Genomic DNA, 27,218 nt, shown 5'->3' with positions numbered 1-27,218 from the left:
AATGGAAAAGCCATATGCTATGGTAGCATATGCCATTTCATATGCTGAGTCCTACACTGCAGTTCTCTCCCTCCCTTACCTTTTATGCAGATAATTAGGATTATATAGTGTCTTGGGAATTCTGTTGGCTGAAATGCAGGATTTCCTATTAGTATTAATACTAGAAAAATGGCAACTATTTCACCTCATTTAGACTTTTTTCCCCTAGTGTTCAGCAAGTATTTGGCTGTCTTGTGTAGAATGGCAGTGTCTTGCCAAATGGTGCATGTTACTGTAGATGCAGAGTGCACCTTATGAAACATTAGTTTCAGCATTCCAAGGCCAAATCACCTCCTTTGGGTGCATCAAGAATTTTTTTTCAAACAGTGGGTGCCAAAAGCTCTAGCATTAAGAACACACAAAGAACATCTCTTGTTTTCCTTTAAATCCTATATGTGTTCTCAGTGGGAGGTGGCTCCATAGAAGGTCTGCCTAAGAACTTCATAATAGTTAATAGACAAACGTAATTCTTTTTCCCCAACAGCATGTTTTGATTTCTCAGCATACACTGTAACAAGTATTGGACACTGGTGCAACAGAAGGCCATGGAGTGGCAATTTCTCTTATCCTATGAAGAGGTGCCATGAGAGCAGAAGGAGTCTCTGTAGAAATAGGGGATGCATTTATGGCTTGTTCTCTACAATTTGCCTCTTAGAGATTAGTGCTTTTTAAAATAGTAACATGTTAAATTCCTCTTGCTGATGTTACTTGCATGGAATGGTGCTTGAGAGGAGCATGCTGAAAGGATAGTGGAACGTTCATATTTTGTCATGGAAGCTGTCAGTAAGGTGTGCAGCCCTGAGTACTGTGGTGCTGGTATAGAAAGGAAAAATCAAAGACAACTATTATGAAATTCACTTTACTATAAAGGACTATGTAAGTACTTTGTTTGAATGGGAAGGTTTTCTTCACCAGTACTAACTGAGAGAAATCAATATATTACTCAGTATTATGTTTTCTATTTAAACTCAAATGAACCTCTCAATGTTGACCCATTCCAGGCTGTGTAAGCTTTTATGTTTTGTCAAATTGATAGTTCCTGTGGTCTCAGTTTAGCTGTTAATTGCCATGACCCCCCAAATATCTGCCAGCAACAGATCATGAAAAAAAATTATAAGAAACATTTTATGAAGGGAAGCAGAGGCTACCTTTCCCTCATAGATACACACCACGACCTCCCCTGAAATTCGTATAGTAAAATGTCTGTCTGTAGATACACTGATCCAATTAGTAAGACAATAAGGATTGGAAGAAAGTATGGATCTAAGTGGGTTTCCATAAGCTGCAACCAATGTACTTAAGAGCTAGAGAAAAGCTGTGTGTTAAGCAGTGGACTTTGCAATAATCTCTTGGGGGTGGGATGTCTGCATCTTGCCTGAATCTCTGTTTGGGTCACTGGAGAGCTGACGTGAGAGGCATGGAAGGTGTGTGCTTGGAAGACCTCTGAGGGTTGTCAGCCCTGAGACCACAGGAAAAATGAATCCATGCTTATACAATTTATAGCCCTGTGCAAACAAAAGCAGGGCTGGGGTAAATTCTGTAAACTAGTGAATATCTGTAAGAAAATATCATGATTCCAAATTAAATGAACACAGCTTTGCAAAATGAATTTTGACTGTTTTTGGCCAATGAGGCCAGGTCAAAATCCTTCATTAAAACCCTTCTGTCCTCTCGCAAGACAAAAGACATCATTATGATGGAAAAATAACATGCCAACAAATGCCTCACGTGAATTGATAACTGTTGCATAAATTCTGATCTATTTAATGACTTTTAATTTAGCTAGTAATTTCTGAATTGCACTGTACAGTTCTACTGGTTAATTTCAAAAAGAGTGAGCATTAAGATTTTCTTTAGTTGCACATGGTGATTATTATGTAGATATTAGTAGCATTTTAGAAATTGTACTGCAGAGCTTGCTTACAGAGGAATGCATTGGATTTGCAGCTGGAATGCAGGTAGATGTGATGCAGGAAGAAACATGTCAATGAAATAGAATTAGATGGGAATTTGTGCTGCTTTGCTTTGTCCCAAGTCAAAAATATCCCTCCTGTGTGTTATTTTATATCCTTGCAAATAAACAAATATAAAAGTGCTTACACAGTTGGCGAAGTTGAGTTGGTTTCAATGGCTGTACTGCCAAGCATAATTTCTCCTAAGCCATAATTGTTGGGATAAACAATGTGTAGCTGATGTGGTATTCCTCCACTGTGAGCACTGAGAAATTGCTGACTGAGTGAGTATCTCCTTTATTGGCCATGCATTCTTTACTGTCAGCTGATACCAGAAGGAGAGTGTATTCACACTGAGCACTCATTTTCTTCCTTAATGAAATTTCATTCCTCGTAGTTTGGGGTAATTTTTGTATCTACAGTGTTTGGGGAACACCATTTCATGAAATGCTGTGATAAGAGTGTGTGACATTTCTTCTTACATCACTGGATTTGTTGGTTTGAAACATGCCTCAGGTTGAGAGACTTGATGCATAAATGTTATCATAACTATGCAGGTCCCATACAGTGCTCTATTTCTACATGATAAAATTTGGCATGTATTTAAAGATAGAAGGTTCCTCTTTTCACATTGTTTAACCAGCAAACACAGTGTTGTGATCACCTTCTGTGCCTGTTTCTGTGCAGAACCTGCAGTAGCTCTTCCTGCTGGCAGTACAAGGAACACCTCAGTGCAGATCAAGGCATCGTGGTCTCAGTAATCCTCAAACTACTGGTGTGAAAGGCTTACAGGGCTGGTGTAACTGCTCTGCAGGAAGAGACAGAGGCAGAAGGCTTTGAAATGCAATGATCTCCTTTTGTGAAAGTGTCTCCTACTTGAAATGGTAGCTTGTAGAAATACACTTCATACTTTTGAAAGCCTGTCTAGAGGGAAGCAGAAGGTGACAGCTGTCTGGCTGATTTTTAGTTACTTTCTATAACTGGACCTAAAATTTTTGAGTATGCACAGAGGGGAGAAAATAAATCCTAAATTTACATCCTAAGTGCAAGAAGGGGCACTGCTGCTCCTGTGTCTGGTCCTGGTTTTACCCACTTTTGATTTACAAGGACACATTGCTTTGTCCATGTCTTCATCTCCAGAACAGTGGTTGTAACACCTATGTGCTGGCTTTGCAGATGGCAGTGATAAGTGTTTACTGTACTTGATATGAGTAAGATTTTCCATTTACTTCAAATGCTTCCTCCCAATTGCTCTTAACTGCCAGAATTCCTTACACTTGAAATCTGATGTTTGTTTTTATTTCTCATCAAAAACTTGTAAATTAAAGAAGTCCACCCATCTGTTACTTTGATAACTTGCAGAACCTAATTTAGAATAGACAGATTCTAATCTTAACTGCCCCTCTGGAAAGCCTGGCTCACCCCCACTACCATAGCAGGAGTCTCTGGAAAGCGACTGTCCCAGGCTAAAATTAGCATCCATGATTATTCCTTAAGCATCTAAGGAAACACTCATATTTTTGATAGGTGTTGAACACCCAGGCATTTCCACTGACGTCAGGAGGAACTTCTGTCTATTTTGCATCTTTGAAAATCAGCCTGCTATTTTGGCAGTCACAGAAAGGCTTAACTATCTAGCATTAAGTGATTTTTTAAACTCTGTTTTATGTTTAATCTTGGCACCAGTGTAGCTTTTCACTGCTGCAAGACTTAAGATATTTTACTCTTTAATGTGAAGCAAACTGATACCCAGCTGCACTGAATTCAAATTTTAAAAAAGCAAAAACCCCAACTATAAATAGTTATGTACCTCTGGGGTATTATTTCACCTAGAGTAGTTCCTTTGAGCTATGAAAACCTCTATAGTCCAAGCTCATCTCCAGCTCAGTTCTGGAGAGTAGTTCCACCGCGTTTTCTTTGGCAGAGTAACTGATCATCTTTGATTCTACTGCTCTCCATAGGCTTCCAGTCCCCTTCATTTGCTGCTGCAATGATCTTCTGCTATATACCAGATCATGGAAGAAACTTGAGGCAACCCTCCCTCTTCTTAATACTTCTTAATCCTAAATCATTTCAGTAATGTAGTTTGCAGTGCAGCCACGCAAGCAGCTGTATCTGTGCATGCCCATATTATGTACAATGCACTTCTCACCTATCTGGCATTTTAATAAAAGACAAGCAAAACACCAGACATGAGGCTGAAGTTGGTTTTCTTTCCTTCTGTCTAAGGCCTTCATTTCCATGACCGAGCACAGGTCCCAGCATGGCTCCTGTTGAGAAGAGAGATCCTGTAAACAAAGAACTGTTTATTTAATTGATAAAGGAGTTAGCTTCTCACAAACTGTCTACAACTGTTGTTTATGCCTTCAGCAGTTACAGTCATTGTTTATTTACCCATCTATTCTTAGCTAAGTGCTTGAGAACAGGTTACTTAGTTACATTTCTTACTCATATAGAATCAAGTCATCCAAAGATCCCAAGTTATGTTTTGCTATTTATTCTGGTTTAAAGAAAACATAAGTAATTTAGGAACCTGAGCCTCACTAAATATTATTTAGAAACTCTGAAATGTGTCTGAAAGTCTGCTGTCTTACAGGATATTTTAAATATTTTAGAAAATGTTATTCTATAGATAGTGCCTCATAAAAAATAATCAAAGCATAAACAAATTAACCCAGTATGTTGAAGTGGTATCTTTAACCACAGAAATAACTAAATTCTTTAAAAATCAGTCTATTAAAAAAGCATGAAATAAAAATTGAATTTTTTTAGTAATCAGTTACAATAGTGAATTAATTCACATGGACAAATTATGTACGTTGTGTATTGAGAAATACTACATTGAATAACATGGCATATATGACCCAGAGAAGCCTCTTGGTGCATAATTGGGAATTAATGCATAAGATTTTCCTTTCTCCATGAGAGTCTCAACTGCAACCTTAGTTTAGATTACAAATGAAACTAGATTTGCTTATCTCCAAATGTACTAGTGCAAATAAAACATTTACTGTGTAAATGTTTTGGGATCTAACTATTGACATATTTTCCTGTCATTTATTGGTGTCAGAGACTTAAGGATGTGTGTTTTGGTGAGGGTAAAGTTGAAAAAACTTTCAGTATCTGTCAGAAGACCCTCTTTCATGATTATGGAAGTGCTTTAAAGAATGTTGCTAAATTGAATAAGAACATAGTTTTATCTCACTCTGCATTGATGAATTTATAATGGATTTACTTACTCACCTGGCAATGCAGTGTATAATTACTGGATAAAGATAGCATGGTGAAGAAAATCAACAGAGAAAGCAAAGGAAAGACATTTGGCAATCCAGTCAACTAAATCCTGGATTAGCCTACTTTAATTAATCCTTCTATTTCCAGAGGGCATACCTTTAGTTCCTTCCATACTGTAATGTGTGAATGCTTCTTTCATCTCATCCTAAATAGTATATGGCCATTAAATATACATCTATCTCCTGAAACAAAACTGTTAGCCAACACTGATAGTTCATGAGCTCTTGGGAAACCAGGAGGAACACTGTAAGGTGCAGCTGGTGGAAGAAGGACCCAAGAATGGAAACAATAGGAGATCCTATTTTTTAATAAAGAAGGTTCATTTGGCACTGACAGGGTAGTGGTAATGCAAGTTCTTTGTTTAATACACTTGAGAGAAAGGCCCAGGCAGTCTGAGGGGCATTGACTTCCCCTTTGAAACACACCTGCAGATTTCTCCCTTGCAGATCCACCACAGTATCTCTTTTGGGATTACCTGTACTTAATTTTCAACTCCTCACAGGCAAATGAAACAGAGATTGTTCTTTTCTCCTGTAATAGTGAACACGTGGACAATTGGAAAAGAATATAGAGGGAGAGAGAAAAGAATAAAATGGCTGGCTCAGATATTCTGTCATTGCTGAAACAGTTCCCTCCAAACATGTGGGCATTTTTAATGCAAATCTTTTCCTGAAGAGGCCCTTTAGTTTGTTCAGACTCCTGTGAAGCAGAAATACAGCAAAGGTGGTGCTCCAGAATTAATTCATTCTGAGCCACATAGAAATGGGTGAATTTCTTTTGACCCTATCACATTTCAACTTTTTATATTTTGGTCCCATGACATATGAAATACCTTTTCTTATGCCTTTTTTCCCCCTAATTTTTAAAATATTTAGATCCTTTGTATAACTAGCATTTCGAGTAAGACTTCCCAAATGTCACTTCCCTCAAAAGTGGTCCAGAAAGCACCAGAATGCAAATAGGTCTCTGTTCCATTAACTGAGCATGCCTTCGGAAGTACCAGGAGCTGTCTTAATTTTGTTCACCCAAGATCTGTATCTAAAAGTCTTACAGTGAGCCAGGGAGAGGGTGTATGGAAAAGAGATATTTGGGAGTGTGCATCAGTACTTCGGAGTTTCTAACAGAACCTATGCTCTTCATGCTCTGCAAGCTCTCTGCTTGGGTCCCCAGTGCCCTGCCTGACTGGTTGGGGAGGGGTATTTGGACAGCACTTTATGAGATATTAATATGTACCTCTGTATAAATGCAAAGATGCAGTCTTTATTCCATGGATGGCAGAGTCCACTAAAACTCTTATATAAAATGCGTACATTTCTTTGCGGCACTCGATTTTGTGCAGTGTAGTGGCAAATCTATTTTAATGCCCTGACAACTGGGCAAGAACTAATTTATTTCTAGGCATGCACTGTGAGGTTCTGTGGCATAAAGCAATTGGAGATGCTGTGTAAGAGGTTAGTAGCCATACTACTGCAGGTTGTAATGTCAGGCTTGCTTGTTTATAGAGTGTACATGCAAGCTCTGCAAAGTGCAGTGTATCAGAGCAGAGCCTATTTGGTTCGGATGCTCTAAAGTTAGCTTACCCTGTTAGAGGAGAATACTGTTGTGCCATGCAAATAGCTGGCAGGCCTCAGAGGTTCAGGCTGGATGCTGTGAACTCCCTGCTGTGCCGTGTAGGAGTACCCTGGTTCTGTCAGAAAGGCACAGGTCCTTGAGGATGATGCATCTCTGTTTCTGCAGATTTCAGTAGGAGGCATTTTGAAGGGCAAAGTTTGGCAGTGCTGCATATAACAAAAAAAAAAAAAGTCTCCCATGATTTGTTAATTGTTGAATGAATACATGCTAGAAACAATACGGCAAATTTAAAGAGATCAACATGTTCATAAACTTTTCCTTTGAGGGAAATACAAAATCAACATCTGAAAAGAAAATATGAAAAAAGCCATTGACCAAAAATAGATTATTCAAAACTTTGCATTTGTGTTGTTCCTTTGATTCTTTTTTATTATTTTGTTTGGTTTTGCTTTCAAAAAGCTTCACTGCCATTTAAGAACCGTGTTCTGAATCTATTGATTCACAGATAATTTTTTCACCAGTATTTGTTTACTGAGGATGATGAAATACAAGTTCTTTCACTTTCTACAGCATTTTGAGTTTTCAAAATGTACATGAGACTATGAAATACACTCCATTGTAAAGATTAACAGAGCCCGTCTGATTCTGCATTTAGAGGTCTCAGTCCGTGGAAAGTATTTATGTTTCACCTCTACTGTGGGATAAAGGTTTTGGACATGTTAACAGGTTTTATAACTTGAAAGAAGTTGTACGGAAAGCTGTGGAAGAGCAAGAACTCAAACACTGAGTCATTAATCACAGTCTGTCTTTTCACTCTCATTGGAGAATGCAATTTAATATGGGGGCTATTATAACTTGGAAATTCATTAGTAATTTGAGAACTTTGTTTACTTCACAGACTAAACCATTATTTACCATTCTCTAAAGCTAATATTCCACACTGAGAATGTGCACTGAATAATGCTATATAATCTAAAACTCAGATGTATTAATTCTGTAATGATGAGGTATTAACATACCTGTTGGTTTACATAGAAGGCAAAGAGAGTAGAGTAATCAAAAGACTATTGAGTAATTGTAAATGATGTCATGCATATTGTTACTGAAGTAGAAGGGAAAATGAAGAGGTAAGATGATTGCAAACAGCAAGGGATTGCTCCCCATTGCTCCACCTGGCTACTATGAATTATCCAGGGCTGACATAATACAGCTGGACTTGTGCATTTGGACAAAGGATTCTCATAAAGAATTGCCTGGATGCTATTGGGGACCATCTTTTTCCAGGGATTCATGCATATAATGTGAATGAACAAACTGTACTGCAAAAATAGTCATTCCCATGCAAGAGAAAGCTGGCTTGCACTGCTTAGCAAGGTGGTGACATTATTAATTAAAAGTCTCAGTATTGCAAAGCCTTACGAGTGGAATATTCTGATTGCTCTCACACCCCAGCTCATGATGAAAGATAACCTTGTGCTGAAGATGGAGTTTTAATTTATTGGTTGGGAATGTGTGGCTGACGGGAACCTTTCACTTTGAGGTCAGTGTTTTGAACCCAGGCCAGGTGAGTAAGTGACAAGGTTGCTAACACATGCAGACTGTTTGGTAATATCTGTGAGGTGAGTTGTACGCCCAGTTTAGCTCTCAGGGGGACAGGTGTCCCCATCACTTAAACCACCAGAAATGGCAGCTTCATTGGAGGTGCCCAAAACTGACCTTACTAGTGAGAGGTAGGGACGGTGACTTTTCATCCTAGAGGTGAAAGCTAAAAAAATTTCTGTATGTGAAAATGCTTTCTCAGATTGCATCTGTGGGGTTACTCACAGTCATTGCTATTCTTAACAGTTCCCTGAGCCACTTCTTTCTCCATACTGGAGGGGCTGGCACATTCACTAAAGAGTTTAAGGAGAGAAGAATAACTAGCATGTAACTAGATTTACAGTAGTAGGTAGCTGGTTTATACTAAAAACCTCGATTTAGTTTTTAAATGCAGAATTATTACTGTATGAAAATGAACAGGTACTGAAGATGTTGGTAGTTGTTGTGTGTTGTTTTCTGTCTGCTCAGAGTAGGTTCTAGTTTTGATTCATTTTTCACAGTTCTATATTTACAAGACATTTATAGTTTTGTCAATTTTCTCCTATCTCTTGCTACTGTTCCTTTATTGGGCTTTTTTCAGGGTAGTGTTTGAGTATCTCCAAAACACTAATTAATGGCACAAAATAGTGCTGTGAAATATGCAATGTTTATTATTATCCTTGGATACAGAAGTGGGATGCTGAAAAGCACTCAGCTATGGCTAACATTTGCTCCCATTGTTGTGAAAAGGATTATAGTCCCTTGTGAGGAATCAGGGGTCATAATTTCCTCAGCATTTAAGACAGTAAAAATATTTTTAAAATTCTTGTCTTAAGTGCCTTAAAGGCTGTTGCAAAGCTGGGGAGAAAACACAAATGTCAGGGTGTCTTCTCAAGGGTAATAATACAGACCTCAGGAAATGTGTGTCCCCATAGAACAGATTAGGGAATCCACTGTGATTTTATTTTGGTTTGTTTAGTTTCCCATAAACAATCTTCTGCCTATTGACTTTGACTCTCCCTCTACCCTCTATTTCTTCAGCTTTGTTTCATTATTGTTCTCTGTCTTCACCATATTCTTTTCTTTTTTCTCCAATAACACTGAAAAATCTCCAATATTAGATTTCGCTAAGGGAAATTAGAGGGTCATATGAAAAAAGGAGATGGAAATGGGGATCACCACTTAAAGAACACCCTGACAGAAACAAAATTTACAGCAACCTGTTGCCTGCCAAGTGCTTGGATTCCTACAAGGGAGTTGTTTTCCTCTGAGTGGCTCCTTATTTTATAGTCTTTGGATCACTTATCTGTCAGGACACAATCTGGCAGGAAAAACAGTCTTTTTGATATTCTTCCTTTTCAAGGCTGCAGGGTAGATGTCAGAATATGAATCTTCCATGAAGATCATAGAAAGTATGATTGGGAGAGTCGAGACTTCTTGCTTATCTGAATCTGGCTTTCTTTAAGTTATTTCGCTGATTTGTTAAGATTAGTTTGAATTGTAGCTCTGTCATGAAACATGTTTTGCTGTCTCACTCAAATGTGATAAGCATGCACTCTGTTTTGTTAGAATGAGTAAGTAAAGGGTAGTATAGGAAACGCTTCAGGGCAGATTCCTACAGAAGTCTGTTTAATAAACCCTTCCACTTAGAGTGGGCCACTACTCAGCATTTGTAGGAATCAACTCTCTGACTTGCTAAACATGCTTTTTTCCCCCCTATGGTTTTGTGTTTAGTTTTCCTCTTTGATAAGTAGCTGGCTGCTATTGCAACCAACTTAGATACATGACATAAAAAAGATCTGCTTCTGTAGAGTCTGGGTGGGGGACCTTTAAAATACTTTGGCTTAACCAGTGCAACTAGGACTAATGGTTAGAGTTTAGATAAAACCATGAGCAGAGGACATGCATATACCTAAATGCAGGCTTAGAACTGTAGTACAATGGAAGTTTTTGCTTGCTTGTCCTTGGAAGTTTAATTTTTAATATAAGATTTGATTTAGCAGAAGCTGATGCTTACTTACCTAGTTTCCCACTTCCATGTAAGCAAAATATGCCAGGCCTTTTATAAGACTGTTTCTTCCTTTTTTATTACAACTGCCACATGTAAATTTGCCACAGACCATTCTGGTCTGCTCAGTGTGTTAAAAAACACTCAGAATTCAGAGAACACATGAGAAGCAGGCAGAGTGTTCTTTTTTTTCCCTTGACAGTTCCTTTGTCTTTCTAATTCCTTTACCTTAACAAATTGGGTAGCTTGCAATTGGTTGTAAAGATAAGAATAATTAAAGATATCTTACTATTTTTATAATGCAAGATAAAACCATATCCTTGCTTTTAGTAAAGGTTTTCATAGGATACCAACATCTTTTATTTCTGTGTTATTTTTCTGAGTAGGTTTTTCTTATTTGCATGATGCTTGAAATTCCAAAAATGAAAAGTAGATTTACACCAGCAGTTTTGTGTGGATCCTAAGCACCTTTTAGTTTCAAATGGGATTTTTAATGTTGCATGTGTTACTTCTGAAATATCGAAGTTTTTCTTTGAAAATACATTTTGAATAGGCATTTTAATTTTAAATTGAAAAAACACTCCAGCAGACCCTGTGGTCCTCCATGTATTTTGAGAAGTCCCACAGTTGGATCTTACAGATGCTTTCTTAAAGTTTTCTTAATGGATGTCATCACCCGTACTGAAAAAGGAAGGGGCTTCCTTCAGGGAATAGAGCTGTTGGAACATTATATTGATGGCCCATCAAAGCTCCGAGCTGTCTGAACACTTACTTAAATTTTCGCACTTAAGCCTGAGGCTTCTGTCTGGCATGTAAAAATGGGCTTATGTACCTGAAACTTCTCTGCCTTTTCCACCTATCTCAGGTGATCCAATAAAGATATCTGCCTGCTCCTAATAAACTTTCTATTTTAGCCTCTTCAAACAGCTTGTGAAACCTCTCAGCTTCCTTCCTTTCCTTCCTGTTCTTTCCTTAAGAAAAAGAGGCAGAGGTGAGGATAGTGCAGGCAGTGACCAATGTTAAATTTTCCATGCAGCTTGCTACTGCCTGAGGTTTTTTTTTCCAATTTAGACCACTGGGACAGCATAAACTTTCTCTGTTTTCTCCTCTGAAAGAAGGAACTAGTGTCACTCATTTTGTAACAAAAGGCTGAATAATCTTAACATTGCTTGGGGTTCAACCTTGCCAAATTATTCTTCAAGGGATATTTACATGCTCTGGGTGTTTTTTTTGGTAAGAGTGAGCACTGTAAAACAGACGTGCAGTCATTCAGTACTGAGGGAGCTGCGTGTTTTACAGGAAACCCTAGACTCACATGGGATTAGGCCACCTGCTTTGCAAGGACTGAGGTCTCCCCAGGCTCTTCCATGCAAGCAGAATGCAGAGTGCCAATAAGACATGTGCAAAGTCCTGTGTGATGAGTGCATCCCTTTGGTGACTTCTCCTGTGAGTGGTAAAACCAAGGGACTGGAAGGAAGTTCCCCGAGTTAGTGGAGCAGATCTGCTGACAGTGCAGAGTATGCCACATATCATCTCTGGCACCATCTGTTCAGCTGTATGGATGGTGTGCTGGAGCAGGAAGGGCTTACCCCAGCTTTGGATATGGGGTACTTGTGATGGAGCTTCTACTCACGTTCATTGTGAGATGGTTCTGTACTTTTCTGGTGCTCCCAGGAATTTGGCTTTGACATAGTGCCTGTGATAGGAGGGTTTCCTTTTAATAACATTTTGGAATATGCTAAACATTTCCCCTACCTTAACCTTCACATCATCCTTTAAAACGTTTTCTCTCTGCTTCACTTGAGTTGTTGTGATGCTCTGGTGCATCTGGTGTTGAAATCCCACTTTACTTCCTGGTGCTCTGACGTGATCCATTTGTACTGGTGAAGCACCTCTCCTGTTAGAGTTATTCTAGTTATTTTACATGTGCCAATGCATTTAGGTTTCCATTGCAAAGGAAAAGCAGAGCAAGGGAACAGTTAATAATAATTCAAGCCAACAGCTAAAATGTGAGATTTTATTTATTTTCAATTCATAAAAATATACTCATGCATGTGTACAAGTGTAGCTGCTCTAGATGCTCTAGGAACAGCTGTAAGATACCATGTGTAGTTACTGGTTTACATCAAGCTAGTTTAAAAGTGGTGTGCAATTTTCAGCTGCATTTCACCTTCTAGCCTCTTCTTTTGGGAACAGAATAAACAGTTAAGAGAATGAGGGCCAACACAGACTGTATCCTAAGTCCAGAGAAAACCCCTGATTCTGCAGCCATTGGAACATGATGTGGACACAGGAGCTAGGAGATCATGTTGCAGATTCACTTATATTTTAAAACATGGATAACAGTCAGATGGGAAATTCTTCAAGGGGAAACCTCAGTCTGGCCTACTGGGAATGTTCTGGCAGAGCTCCTTCTGTAACTCCCTTGTCATGCACTCAGAGCCCAGTAATGTTCTGTATAATTACAGAGTGAATCACTGCATCCCATTTAGCCTAGAAGTAATGAAGACCCTCAGCTAACACAAAGAGAGAGGAAAAGGCCTTTAGAAGAGGAGCTGTAAAGCAGTTTCAAGAAACAATTCTATCAGACTGAAACAATTCAGGATAATTTGTATGTAAACAAATGTGCTGAATGTTTGTATTTGAAGTTAATTTTAGGCAAGCGTGTTCTCCTGCTCTAGTTATTAGAATTTAACGTCCACGGAAAAGAAGTTGTGTTTCTGTTTTCCTCAGCAGGCACAGAAAGTGGACATGGGCAGAACTGTAGGACAACTCAGATCTCAAAGAGACTGTTTTTCCCAGCAAAACATGTCTTTCATTGTGCCTGTGTAAAAATATTTGTACAAATTTGGCATAACCTATTCTTTTTTTGGCATTATCTTCAGTTGATTGATAATTAATTAGGGATATAGCCTTTTGCTGCCCTTTGGTTGCAATTTTATTTGTCAGAGACTAGTAAAATTAAGTGGCCTGAGTAAATTACCAGGTAAGAGTTTTTTCCCCCATAGGTGTACACTTTGCCATCACAGACCTGTGAATCGTGGAGAATATGGCAGTCTTCCCAAGGAGGCTAAGTGGGCATAGAACATAAACTGCACTCTCTTTCCTGGAGTTAGTGTTTCCAAAATAGACCTGTGACAGCAGTAGACAATTAATGGTGCATTAAGAGAACATTCACCTGTGGGCTGCAAATTCTTTGGCTTCCTGCACTGCATCCCCTCTTCTGGGCTCTCTCCTCTCAGAATGTTAGCAAACTTTCTTTTGTAATAACAAACTTGGAAAGGAGAATTTTTTATTTATTTATATTTTTAATTTGTAGAGCCACTTAGGGTAAATGAATCCTAAAAAGAAATGTCTAGCTTTGTAGACACTTATTTGTGTCTCTCCTGGTATTCAGCTTGGTGCCTTCAGTTCTGCTTTGTTTCTCTGGGCAATCTGATACTCTGAAATGTTCTGTACAGCTCAGCAGAAAAAGGAATTTGCTTTGTCTAAGTCATTTAATAGCTTTTAAATCCCAATGGATTACAAATTTCCAGGGTACTATATGCTGGCTGTATCTTGATCTCCAGGACTTGAACATGCTTTGAATTGTTTCTCAATACCTATGAATAGAATTGTTAGTTAAAGCCAAAGCAGTGAGAACAAGTGGTACCACAGTAAGAATAGTAAGAGGGATAAGGGTTAAATAAAATGTGGATTGAGGAAACTGTTAAAATTTATAAGTTAAATTATGCAGTAGCCTTCATGCAGTCACTAATGAATAGCATCACTGAAAATGATACTCCCTGAGTATCATTTCTATAAACATGTTTAGTCCTGGGAAAAATCAGCTAGTTGGGAAGGCACCAGGCTTGAGAAGCCACACACCAAGAGTGCGCTGTAAAACACTGCAGTGGCATTTCCATGAGGCACAGGACAACTCCAAAGAGGACAGATAGCACCAAGCCATGGCCCGGGGCACTGATAAAACAGAAAACTGAGCGATTGTAGCTTAAATAAAAGACATAACTCTCTTATTCTAGATATAGAAGGTAATCAAAACTATCTAGATACAGATGGTCTAAATAAAGACTCCCATCACCTCAGAGTGCTTCAGCAGAACTTGTTATCTCATGGATGGAGGCCTTGTGGTAATTCCAAGTTTATCCTTCAAAATGCTACAAATGTATGACAACTGGAAAGAATGTTAAATAACCTACAAATATAAAAAAGCAGATATAAAAACCACTCTGTCATCAAATTATTGAAAACAGCTTGACTCAGCAGTAGCAGCATCTTTTCCTTGTTTATATCACAGCAACATAGGCTGATTATTGTCTGCATAGAATGAATAAGGTGTGAAAACATTTGTCTCTCCGGAAATTGAGTGCCATAAAAATGTCTGTTTTCAAGAGAAACTATTTAAATGATTTGAAAACTTTGTGATCTTTGGATAAAACTTACGTTTTGTGTCTATCAGTGCAGCATCAAGTAAGTTGATTCATATATATATATGAGCTAAGAAGTGCCACAATCCATTTCTTCTTAAGAAACTGAGAAGTAGCCTTCTTCACAGTAGGCATCAGATTCATATTTTAAGACTTCTTAACTGGTGAGGTTTCTGCCATTAAACTCTTTAATTAAATGAATAATGAGGAAAACTCATTTACTTGAATGTACAAGGTGGACATTTACCATAAATATCTAAAGGAAATGGCTGAGGTTTTCCCCCAACTTCCTCTCTGAGTTTATTATGGTGTGCTCGGAAGAGTTCTACAAACTGCAATAGCATCTGCAAATAAGCACATGTCCATCACTTAAGCTTAATTCATGAAAGGCTCATTTATTTAAAGATTCAGATTTCTAACATTTATTGCCAAATTGCCATGTAAGGTTCATGTGCATTTACCCTTGAGTGCTTTCAGATTTTTCTTTCTGTATTGCTATAGTATTATTCCTTCTAAGAAGCTTGTAATAATTATTAACATTTGCAAATGACTTAATGTGGTGCTAAGCCTTTTGAGATACATACCACCAAAACAAGATCCTGCTTGAGGCAGACAAATTAGTCTTATAAACTAGATCCTAACCCTATAATGATCCAAACCAAATGCCATCCTAAACACTCCATCATATTATGCCCTGAGGGTGGAGGTGCCTAGAATCTGTGCGGTGAGGATTGGTATGCTCTGGTTTCAGGTCTCCCATGAACTCAGTAAAGCTATTTACCTTAAAATGAGGAGTGTTCTGCCTTCCTGAATGGAAGCTAACATCCCTTTATTAAAATGTGTTCATTTCAGCTGCTGCCTTACTTGTCCCTATATGCTCACAGAACAACTTACATCCCTACCTACAATTCATCCTCCGCATGTCAACACGGACTCCTGCCCAGAAACACTTCCACTGTTTTCTTCTCTCTCCTCCTTTCTCTGGGTGCCTAGAATTAGGGATTTCACTGCACAGCTCTGCCATATCCATAGCACTTCTTGATGCCTTTCAATTCAATAGGAGAAGATGATAAAAGGATGCTGTTCCTTGTCAGTGTAGGAGCACTGACAAAAGATCCCAGTTAGCTGCCCACCAATTCTTCAAACAAACTGAGTCAAACTCAAGAGTAATCACAATGTTATTATTCTTTAACAAAAACTTGCTTTTTAAAGATTAGACCATTTGGGAAAATTCAGTCCATGTTTTCTTAAGGTATCAAATCTGTCTAGAATTTGCAGAATTCAGTTCCATGGAAGATCTTTGTCTTAGTCTACCAGCCTTCCTTATTCTGTTTCTGGGAGATCAGAAATTAAATAATCTAAAGAAACAGGCAAGAATAAAGAAGGCCAAAACAGTTTCCTCTTATTTACAACTGGAATATATATTGTTTTTTTAAACTATTTGAATTAAATGATTTTAAAACTGGAAATTTGATGTAGCAAAAGAAAGGGAATTCCAAATATCTGACAATTTTAAGAAGCTGAAGTCTAACTTACTGAAAATGTTTAGTAACAATGCTTTGTTATATAACTAAACACCTGCTAAAATACAAACTTGCTTTATGTGTCTTAACAGACACTGAAAAGTAAGGACAATTTGTCAGAAGGCTGAGAGAAGTGATGGATATTTAAAATCAGACTAATTTAACTACTAAGTTTTATAGTAGTTTGACTTCATTCACACAAAAGATAACATGTATATGACCTCTGCAATGGAATTAGTTCTGCTTTTCACCTCTGCAAGTGAGAGCAGACTTGGTTATTCACTATGGACACAAAAATATTCATGGTTGCTTTTGTGATCATTTGTTCCCCAGACTTCATTATCTGCATTTTTGTTCAAGTTTTGCCTTTATGTGTAGAACTTCTGTCCGGAGATGCATCTGCAAGCAGAATCTAGCACAAAATTGCTTTTGTTGAAGAAATCCTTGGCACCTTCATGAACATCTGGGATAAGATTGGCAACTTGTACTTGGCAACATGTATAGAATGGATGGGAGCTGGACATCCAAATCTCAGCTGCAGTGTTTACTCAGATGGCTTTAGCAGTTGTTTGGAAAATGCCTTGTTGATAAGTTGTTGTTTTTTAATTGCTATTACAGACGTTTACAGCCTGGTGCAATTCCCACCTCAGAAAAGCAGGCACACAGATTGAGAACATTGAGGAAGACTTCAGAAATGGCCTCAAGCTGATGCTCCTCTTGGAAGTTATCTCAGGTTAGCTAAAATAAAGTTTTCTGTGTATTTACAGCACACTAACTGAAACTGTCTTAAAGGAACAAAAATTGTTAATGGTTCAAAACAGCGAACACAAACTTTAAGTAGACTGAAAAGTGAGAGAGGAAACACTCTGTAAAGCAAAAAGGAGGGGAAAAGAAGCTCTGCTTTTTCCTTGTCTCCAAGATTTTCTGGTTTGTGCTTGTGTTCCAGGATATCAGTGTATCAGGGTATCATTGTCATCACAGTGTTGTTGGACAAACCAAAAACATTGAGGACCTTGCCTTAGCCCCTAACACTTAAAAAGCCTTTATACTTAGGTTACCAATTCATTTTATTATGCTTTAGCATAAACATTTTGCTTTGCTTTTAATGACTTTATTGGATGTACCAGCGTTTTCAAAAGTAAGTGCCTAAAGCACACCTAGATCAATATTTAGTCACAAATAAAAGGTCTCATTTTTCAAAAGAGTGGCACAGCCAAGAACTTTTGCTAACTGATGTAAACTCACTATGTCCCTTTTGTTATGCATTATTCATAGGGGCAGTCTCCAAGGTAAAATCAGAATGCCCCTTAATGGGAAGGAAACAGCTCAAGCTACAAACATACAAGACAGTTTAGATTTTTGCTGGAGATACCAGCGTGGAAAGAAATTCTTGAAATTATCATTCCTTATGAAATGGAGAATATTTTTAGAAATTATTATTCTTTGTGATAATTTGAAAAGATAAGTTTGTTCAAACACATCAGCCCAATGGTCTGAAATGAGCTGCTCTGCTGTGCTCGATGAGGTTGTTAGAAGCCATTCCTCTTGGTCAGATGTGCAAGGATGCTATGGCTGATCTGCTGGATAGAATCCAGCCTCTCCTTACAGTCGGACAGATAAGAATGATGAACTCTGAGAACATTCTGCCTTCTTAATATTCAGCTCCTGTAACAGACAGTAACAATGAATGAGAAGTGGAGTAGGAGGAGGTACACATATCTTCCAGATGTTTAGGGCAAACAGACATTTTATTCTGGTTTTACTGCTATATCAGAAAGATCGAAATCAGATGCTTCAACATTTGAATTTTCAGGGTTTGGTTCAAACCTCTTTGGCATTCTTTCAGAAAAATACCTATTAAAATAGTTGCTGACTTTTTGGTAGTGTTAAGGCACATCCACTCTTGATTTCTAATCACTTTTATGTCTGTAGCAAGGTGTATATAAGAATAAACACATTAAATTTGTTGTTCTGCAGGGGAAAGGCTACCGAAGCCAGACAGAGGGAAGATGCGCTTTCATAAAATCGCTAATGTCAACAAAGCTCTGGATTACATCGCCAGCAAAGGAGTGAAACTTGTGTCAATTGGTGCAGAAGGTATGTGACAGATCTTGACAGTGCACCTGACTTAGGTCACATTACAGAGCAGTCTGGTGGAGACCCTTGGCCACATTTTGTGCACTGTTCTCTACAGCTGGGCGCCTTGAAAATCCCTTAATGTCGATTGCTGGACTGTATCTGTGAAAGGACACCTGGAGAGGGATGGGGTATAAATGAGCACTAAGCTTAGTCTGTCTCCAAGGTTAAATTGAATGGTCTGTATTTCAGTAGGTGTTCAGATAATGATTGGTTTTTTCTTATGGAACATTGTGGTTTTCCCATACATTATTAAAAGTAAGCACCTCCTTTAGAAACCAGGTTGGATTCTAGGGTGTGCTTTATACAGTCTGGCATCTTTAGGAGATATTCAGACAAAACAAAGGCTGACATCATTGCTGAGTGGCTGGAATCTACTCCCACTTTATTATGAGATTTTGTGCAGCTGTGTTTCTAAAATTCAGATGTAGAGTTAAGGGAGCAATCAAAAGAAACTGTGGTAGCTGGGGAGAGATTGAACATATGAAGAAAGTGGAGTGGGATGCTATTTACTAAAGTAATTGATTTTTATTGTTCTGCTGTTCAGGTAGCTAAGTACCAACATGTGGTTGGCTAGCTAGATTCTGATAGATGTAAACTGAGCTAAAGAAGGCAGACTCTCACTGTAAGTGAACCTATGCCTCCATAAGAGATTCCATTTATTGTTTAAAAATGACAAAGGTGTGTATAGAACTTGTTGCTCCTTAAAGATATTTGCATAATGGTTTCCATAGCTATTACCATACCAAGAATGATGTGGCTAGCATCATATCCAACTATTTTTGATTCCATAGTCTCCGTGACGTGCTTTCTGTGCTTCTTCCCATCACTCTAACATGTCCTTAGAGCAAAATTTTGGCTGTCACCTTATGATGATGATGATAAGCACTCCTATATTCTACTGATATTTTTAAGCCTTTTTAGATTGATTCATGAGCCTCTTCCTCCTGTTTCCAGATTTCTACAGGCTTATATGTATCCTTATTCTGGCTTCCAAGCCTTGATCCCAGGGAGCTCACTGTAACTGTGGATGGGACTGGAGATTCATTATGTGGGATAAGGGTATTTGTAGAAATAATGGAGCAATCTATCAGCATTCATTGGTTTTACTATGGTTTGACCTAGCCTACTTGGTTCTTCAAGGATTGCTCACCAAATGTATCCAGAACTCAAAAATCCCAAGAAATGTGCTCCACGGGCAGAGCTTTTATTTGAACTCACCCTTTATTTATTTGAGACTGAACTGGGTAGGTCACCTGAGTCCAAATCTGTACCATCTGTGTTTAGGCACACAACAGAGACTTTTTTGGGGGAATATATCATCAGTGGGGAGAAATGGGCAATTCCCACAGGCATTTCAGATCTCAGAAGAGCTCTATTGCATTTCAGAGATGTCTGGCTCCCCCCATCAGTTGTACAAACTGCTGGGGCACCCAGGCCCTTTGCTCAGTTAAATGAAGTGGGATGGAAAAATGTGCTGCTACCTTAAACCTCTGCAGGAAGGCTCTTCTGAGAGCGACATGGCATTGAATGGACAGCAGAGGGTACTGAAGAGACAACTTAGCTGTGGAATGAAAATTAAGAATACAGATGCCCTGTTTGATAGCTGGTGAAGAAATGCTGATATTACAGAGCATGGAGCAAATGAAAGGTAGTTTGTCATGTTGTGCAGGAGACTCTGAGGCTTCCTAACCAAAACCAGAGTGCAGCAAAAGGAGTATCTTGTGGGACAGAGTGGTTGTTCTTGCTGATCACGGTTTGCACAAGGCTGGAGTATTTAAACCAAGATACATCAGCTCATATCTGCTCCTGCAAGGAGCAAGCCAGCTCTCTGCACTCCCATCTTCCTTATTTTGCCCCATTTATTCCTGGTCACTACTGCCAGAGCACTCAGGCTGGGGAACAGCACTTGAGCACTTTCTGAAGGCAAAGCATCTGGGATGGCTCAGATCAGACAATGAAAACATTTAAACTAACCCTGCTGTTCTCCTTAACAGCAACTGGCATGAGTTCAGATGCTGTGTAATTTAGGTGCTCCGAGATAATTCCCTTTAGGAAGGTGGCTGGAAAAAGGGCAGTAACCTCTTCCAGCTTTTCAGGCACGTGCTGCAAGTTGACTGTCCATGCATCCAGTATTTATTCTTGCATGTAGCAGCAGGCCATACCTAGTAACCCAAGAGATAAGGGTGATGGTTTTAACTATTATTCCCCATTTCTGGAATTCTCGATCTGTAAAATGGATGTATTAAAAGCAAAACCGAATTAATTATTGTTTAAACACCCCTAAATTCTTAGATGGGAGCATGGGAGGAAGATTCACAGCTCCTGTGATAGCTTAGGTGCAGAGAGGAGCCTGTCATTGTGAGACATGACGCTATGCCCGGTATGGCCTGATGCCCACATTCGATTACATCCATGTGGGCAGGAGCAGATAGATTCACGTGCCTTCCCCTCCCACTCTAAACAGGCTGGACACAAAGCCAGCTCTGGCACAGACTTCGTGCTTAGTGCCCTGTTAAGTTTACTGCATCCCCTCTACTAAATCTGTTACCTAAGGCCCAGCGTTGTGCTGATGCAGCAGTGCATTATCCCATCTGACAGGCTATGGTTTCACAGTGTGGGACCTCTGGCACCAGTGTGTGCTTAAAGAGTCCCTGTGCCCCCTGGAACTGCATTCTTGCTCCCACACTTCACAGCCCTGTCCTCTCACTTGGGCTGACAACTGTTGCTGTAGCTCTGTTGGAGACTGGATCAGCAATCTGATCTGTTTTTAAAACACACTCCACTTCTTTTTTTTTTCTTTTGTTGCATTTTTCAGCGTTGTTGACCGGGCAGTCATTATAGTGGGTTGGAGTGAATGCCAGCAGGGAGGCAGAGCACAACCTCCTTAAGTTTGTTTTGTTATCAAAGTCTACAACCCCTTAATGCTCTGCCCCTGTGTGTGAGCATGGGGCACGTGGGCTTGCCTGCACCCATCTGTTTGGGCATTCTCTGAGTTACATGGATGCTTGGAATATTTTTTGATTTCCAAAGCATGAAAATTTTGCATCTAAATCTGCTGGAGATCGTGTTCCATTATCTGACATACTGAATGGTGCAGAGCATGTAGGCACAAGGGGAGCAACTGGCATTTAAAATGGGACCTCAAAACAGTGATTCTGTGGGACATCAGTACAAAAATAAAATTAGTATTTTTAAGGGTCCAGGGATATCCTTTGAAGTCATCATCATTATTGTTTTGAGCCTGACTTCTCTGGGCTGTTTGTGGAGTGGAGAGAGCTGATCACTTTTAATTGTGATGCTGAGCAGGACCCAAATTTATCTACTCTGACCTGACTTATCAAAGAATCCCTATCTCCACTGGTCATGAATAACACTACAGAGTCAAGAAGCTACAAGAAAAAAACTGAGAAAGTAATCCTTATGAACCATTCACAGTCCAGGACTTAGAAGTTTTCCCTTAAGGTTTAAAGAAGTGTAGTAACTCCATTTGCAAGGTACTTGCATCCCAAATGAAATCAACCAGATATGGAGAATCACAAAAGACAAGTATCCTGTTAATAGGAAATACTTCTGTATTGCTTTTCTGGGAAGTGGAAAAAATGTTAAAGATCAAATGATCTGTGAATCTGCTACAAGAAGGATATAATGAACAAATAAATTAATAAATAAAACCAAAGCAGAATAAAATTGGGACTAAAACATTTGAGAAATTGCTTTGCTTTACTTTTTCCCTAGACAGTTTTTATTGTTTCCTCTTCATTTTCTCTTCTTTTCTGCCCTCATCCCCAGAAAGCTGTAGCTTTGTCTATGTGAGGGGTAGGAGCTATATTCCAGCCAGAGCAAGCAGGCAGTGAAAAAATTAATGAAGTCTTCTACTGATCTGTAGAGGAAAATTATAGGACCTTTTTGTCACTGATACTTTTCAGTATTTTAGCAACTTTGTTTTTCTTCCTTGTCTTGTACAGGAGTCTTTTTTTTTTTTTTTTTTTGGTTGATTTGTGCTAGCAGTTTTATGAGAAACCAAAGCTGGCAAATCACTTGAAAATCCTCCTGAGGCACAACACAGAAAATTCTCTCTCTTGCTCTTTCATTCTGTATGTGTGTACATACAGATATGTAAATCAAAACAACGATGTAGTGATTATGCAAATCTATTAAGTGATTGCCTGACAATCAGCAATTGCCTCCTGAGTATTTAAATGCATTTATTTTACATTTGAAGAAATTTGTCTTTACTGTTTATACGTATCAGACATCCAATTAAAATAGTGAAGTGACTTGACTTCCCTCAGGAGGAGGGAAGAAAGAGAGCTAGCTACATGCTGTAATTGCTATTTGGTCTTTTTTTTTTTTTTTTTTGTCTGGAAGGATTTTGTTTTGAGATTTGAGGTCTTTCAGGACCAATAAGGCAGGATGCATGGAAGGCAGGCAGTGGTGTAAGAATCTGGAAAACTAGTGCAGGATCCAAAGGGGAAAGTGGGAAACTAGCCATTTATATATAAATTTGAATTATCACACTAACAAAATAAGTATAGGGTAGTGGTGGGTTACATATTTCCTATCACATATGTTAATTCCAGAGGTTCAAATGACAGCTTGTGTCACGTCCCACTGCAATTGAACATGTATCTCAAGTCTCAGAGACAGCAGCTGCTCTTATTCTCTAAAAGTTGCCCCTGGATTCAAGCAATTTTAAGTAGCAGAGTGACTGCATTTTCTGCTGGCATCTCTGTTGGCATTTGATGTTAAATTGAGGAAATTCCTCCTGCTGCAAGTTCCTCCTGCTGCTTGCGCAGAACACCAGTGGGCCCCCAGGCAGACACAGCTGCTTCACTTTTCGAGAAAGGCTGGAGGTGACTTTTAAGCAGGGGAGCAGCTGGTGCCTGCCCTGCTCCACTGCTCTTTCAGTGTGAGGTGACTGGAAAGTCAGTCTGCAGTCCCATCTCCTCCCTTGCAATGCTGCACCCTCCTTACAGTCTCACTGTGTTTCTCTGAGTCTCTTGACTTACTTTTCAGATCGATTTGACATTACCATCACACTCAAGTGATGTGGAATACATTTTTTGGTGTTGAGAAGTTAGTGGTATCACTTAATTACAATGTGGGAGCATTGGGTTCTGACCCAGCTTGTGGCAGGGATTCTCATGTTTGCTGTGTTATAGGTTGTCTCAAGCAGTCTTGGAACAAATTGAAACCCCAGAGGTAAAAAACCCTCCCATTTCTTTTAAAGATACTTAAATGTGTGCATGCTTCAGAGCTGTGAGGCATTGCAACCTTGTGGCCGTGGTTCTGGGCAGCTTGGCAGGAAGCTGTGCAGATCAGTGTCAGGAGGTGCTGTGTCTCCTGAGCTGTTCTTCATGTCTTGTCAGGGCTGGCACTAGAGGTAAATGCTCACACATATCTAAATAGTATAGGGGAAATTCTGAGTACCATTTTATTAAAAACCAGTACTGGTAATGTCCTGCAGTTTCTTAAAAATGGGGGTAAGACCCCAATGGTTTTTTTTTTTTTTTGTTCTGTTGTATTTGAAAACTGTTAATACTGATACTGTTCAAACTTTCAGTATTTCCCTTCATGTCCTCTCTAAAACATGATCCTAAAAGGCAAGGATTTGAAACTGTTACAACAACTAGTCTGAGAGAAGCCTTTAGCATGGAAGGACTGAAATGACCTTATCCTCAGTAACCTTCAGTCCTACTGACAGAGTAGCACAAGCATGAGTTTGTTGAAAAATGAACCCAGGTGAACTCTGTGAATAAAAAATTACAGTAGAAGTATAGTTAATTTATTAGTTACAATGTATTATTTATAGAAATAGATGATTAAATAAGATGAAATTGAAAGAAACTTTAAAAATACTACTATATCTATTTTTCACCATAGAAATCGTGGATGGCAACGTGAAAATGACACTGGGTATGATCTGGACTATCATCCTTCGTTTTGCTATTCAGGATATTTCAGTGGAAGGTAAGAGTAATACAATTATGTTAAATAATTAAGAATTTGGTTTAAAGACATTTTAAAATGAATTATGTATAAGTGAGAGGAGTGTTTTAAAAATACTTTTCTTCACAGAAACTAATACTGCAAGTTCTGTACCTGGTGACAAAATGAATTTCTGGAGGGAAAATTATTTACTCTTCTTATTTTGACAGAGACTTTGAGCCAGCTTTCTAAGTGCAGAAGTTCTGGTCATGTGTCTCAGCTACAGAGACAGAAACATGACTGTGTTTCTGAGCTTCTGAGCTGTACCCTTTGTGTTTGGTTCTATTTCCAACATACATTTTTAGTCCTGTTCATTTGCCATGTTCTTTGCAAATAAACATTATCTGATTATATCCCTCTTCTTTCTATTTATCACTTTTTCCCCCACACCATTTCAGAATTTTTTTCTTAACTTCCATTTGGTAACTGGCTCCAAAAAGCATGCTGCTACAATACTCTTTAAATCAAGTCTATGCTTTGAAAGTCTAGAATTCTAGAAGCTAATCTTGATTTTCAACAAAAGTAGAATCATTTCAAGCTCTGCATGTTGTCCTGTCCACATAATTGGTGGGATATTAAATGTGGACTTAATGGTTTATTTAGTAATTTCTGACCTTTTCTTATCCCCATAGAGTTCAGATAATAAATACATCTTTTGGGCACTTAAACCTGCCCATAAGCAAATTAACTGAGACTAAGAGCGTTATTTCATGTAGGCACCAACACAATCTTTTATGTCTATTTGCATTATATTTTTATTGGATATTTTTCTCTAATGTACAGTCTGCTGTTCAAACAATATAATTCCTTCAATTTCTAACATCCCAGAACTTCTGTGCAGGCTGAGGCTCTAATTTTAAGTGACCTCTGTAATTTAATGAAATTCCAGCAGTCCATTTATAAGAACATCTTTTAGGATTAAATGGTGGTTTATGCCATTCAGTTTCAGGTGGCCAACCACATTTAAGATTGCAAGAAATTAATTACTTGAGCACTTCTAAAATTTCTCCTTTTTTTAATTTCCTTGTGTCTTTTACAGAGACCTCTGCCAAAGAAGGGCTGCTGCTGTGGTGTCAAAGAAAAACTGCTCCTTACAGAAATGTGAACATTCAGAACTTCCATCTTAGGTAAATTACCATTATTTCAAGAGGTAGAAGCAATCTCAAAAATGTTATGTCAAATTTTCCCCACAGTTGTGTAGGTATATATTTGATCAGAGACTTTTGCTCTTCATTGTTAACTAGACCTTTTTGAAATTCTCCTGCTCTGTCTTCAGAGTGTTATTTTGGTTAGCCTTTAGCATTATTTACTATGACTTCCAGAGTTACTATTTAAAAGAAAATGATCTTTCTATATACAGAATGACCATATTGCATTTTTAGAGATCCTTTGTATTATATGGGAATTCCTGAGTACTGCAGCATAGTGGCAAGTGACTGCTTTCAAATGAGAGCCACAGAGAAGTTCTTCTGGCAAAAAGACCAGTGTGTTGAGCATGTGAATATCTCATTATGATGAATCATATTATTATTATTAAATTAGATTAAATTGAAAAAAACACTCTTTTTTCATTTATTGTTTTGCAATATATATTACTATAAGGAGCATAAAATGCACTTGGTACATGCACAACAGCAACACTGTAAACACATTTGTTTACAGAATCAGGCTCATGACCTAAATTGGAGAATTTAATGAAGCTCCAGCCTTGTGTTTCTGTGTTCTCATTAAGAGCTAGAATGGGAATTCCAGGCTCTGTACAGACTGCCTGGTTTGGGGATTTCACTGGGCGAGTTCCTGAATCTGTGCCACTGGCCTACCTCATTAAAGTAGATGACTTACCATTTGCACTGTTTAACCAGGTGATCTTCCCCTCCCTGAGACCTTTGCAGTATTTAAAACAAGAGCTCTATATTAGCCTTTTGAATTAAGTCTTAATGTGTAGTACCTAAAGCATATTTAGTGACAAAGAAGGTACAGTCCATACATACATTTCAAGATAAGAAAAATTTGTTTGATTTACAGTCCGTGTATTACCTTTCAGAGATCTGAAGTTTGTTATGTGTTACTTTCCTGGAATATGCAGAATTTAGTAGAACTTGTTATGGGTCAATGGTATACTGTAAGTTACAGTGTCACAATCTTAGTGTATATATGTACATACACTGGTCTGATACATGACATAGGGGAAACATCTTGAATGGAAGTACCCTGATTTATGTTTGGGTGGATTGGCTCTTACAGTACTACTTTGCAGTGAGCTATCCAGATCATTTTATTTTACACCTTCTGGGAAAAAAAATTGTTTGGTGCTCAGTTTGATTTGGTTTTACATTCTAGATGAATTTATGTTATAAAACGTAGGTATATTCTGCTTGATTTTGTTACCTTTTTTTTGGTGATAGTTCTGTTATTTGAAGGACCTACGCAGACATTTCAGTAGCAGGGATTTCAACAGCCTTAACATGCTTAGGCTCACACAATTACTGCACAGGACAAGACCTCAAACCCTCAGTCCCTGTGATTGCCTAAAGTGTTTACATAAAGTATCTTTCAGAATAATTGCTTCTGGCTGAAAGGAACCTCACATAATCTTTCCAAAAGTATGTTATTTGTAGCTCCTTTCATTTCCCGTTCTGCCACAAAAGGTAGCAGGTCTGAAGTCAGGGTGAAGTGTAACAGCTCAGATCAAAGCTGT

The 27,218-nt window shown here is 38.5% G+C and overlaps 1 protein-coding gene across 18 annotated transcripts in view; it reads left to right on the top strand.

The window, feature by feature from the left end:
* ACTN2 (actinin alpha 2) overlaps window positions 1-27,218 on the top strand; it is an 83,234-nt gene that overhangs the window by 21,912 nt on the left and 34,104 nt on the right. For 15 of the 18 annotated variants that reach the window (XM_063390416.1, XM_063390417.1, XM_063390423.1 and 12 more), the window contains 4 exons: window positions 17,012-17,126; window positions 18,371-18,490; window positions 24,416-24,502; window positions 25,560-25,647. In XM_063390416.1, coding sequence (XP_063246486.1) covers window positions 17,102-17,126; window positions 18,371-18,490; window positions 24,416-24,502; window positions 25,560-25,647 — 320 coding nt within the window. In that variant the 5' untranslated portion in view covers window positions 17,012-17,101. Of the gene's footprint in view, window positions 1-17,011; window positions 17,127-18,370; window positions 18,491-24,415; window positions 24,503-25,559; window positions 25,648-27,218 lie in introns of those variants that run through there. The other 3 variants (XM_063390425.1, XM_063390424.1, XM_063390428.1) reach the window with 3 other exon arrangements.

Source organism: Prinia subflava, chromosome 2 (assembly GCF_021018805.1).
Source record: "Prinia subflava isolate CZ2003 ecotype Zambia chromosome 2, Cam_Psub_1.2, whole genome shotgun sequence".
In the NCBI taxonomy this organism is placed as follows: domain Eukaryota; kingdom Metazoa; phylum Chordata; class Aves; order Passeriformes; family Cisticolidae; genus Prinia; species Prinia subflava.
Note: the sequence above shows the minus strand (reverse complement) of the source record. Positions and strands in the feature narration are given on the sequence as shown.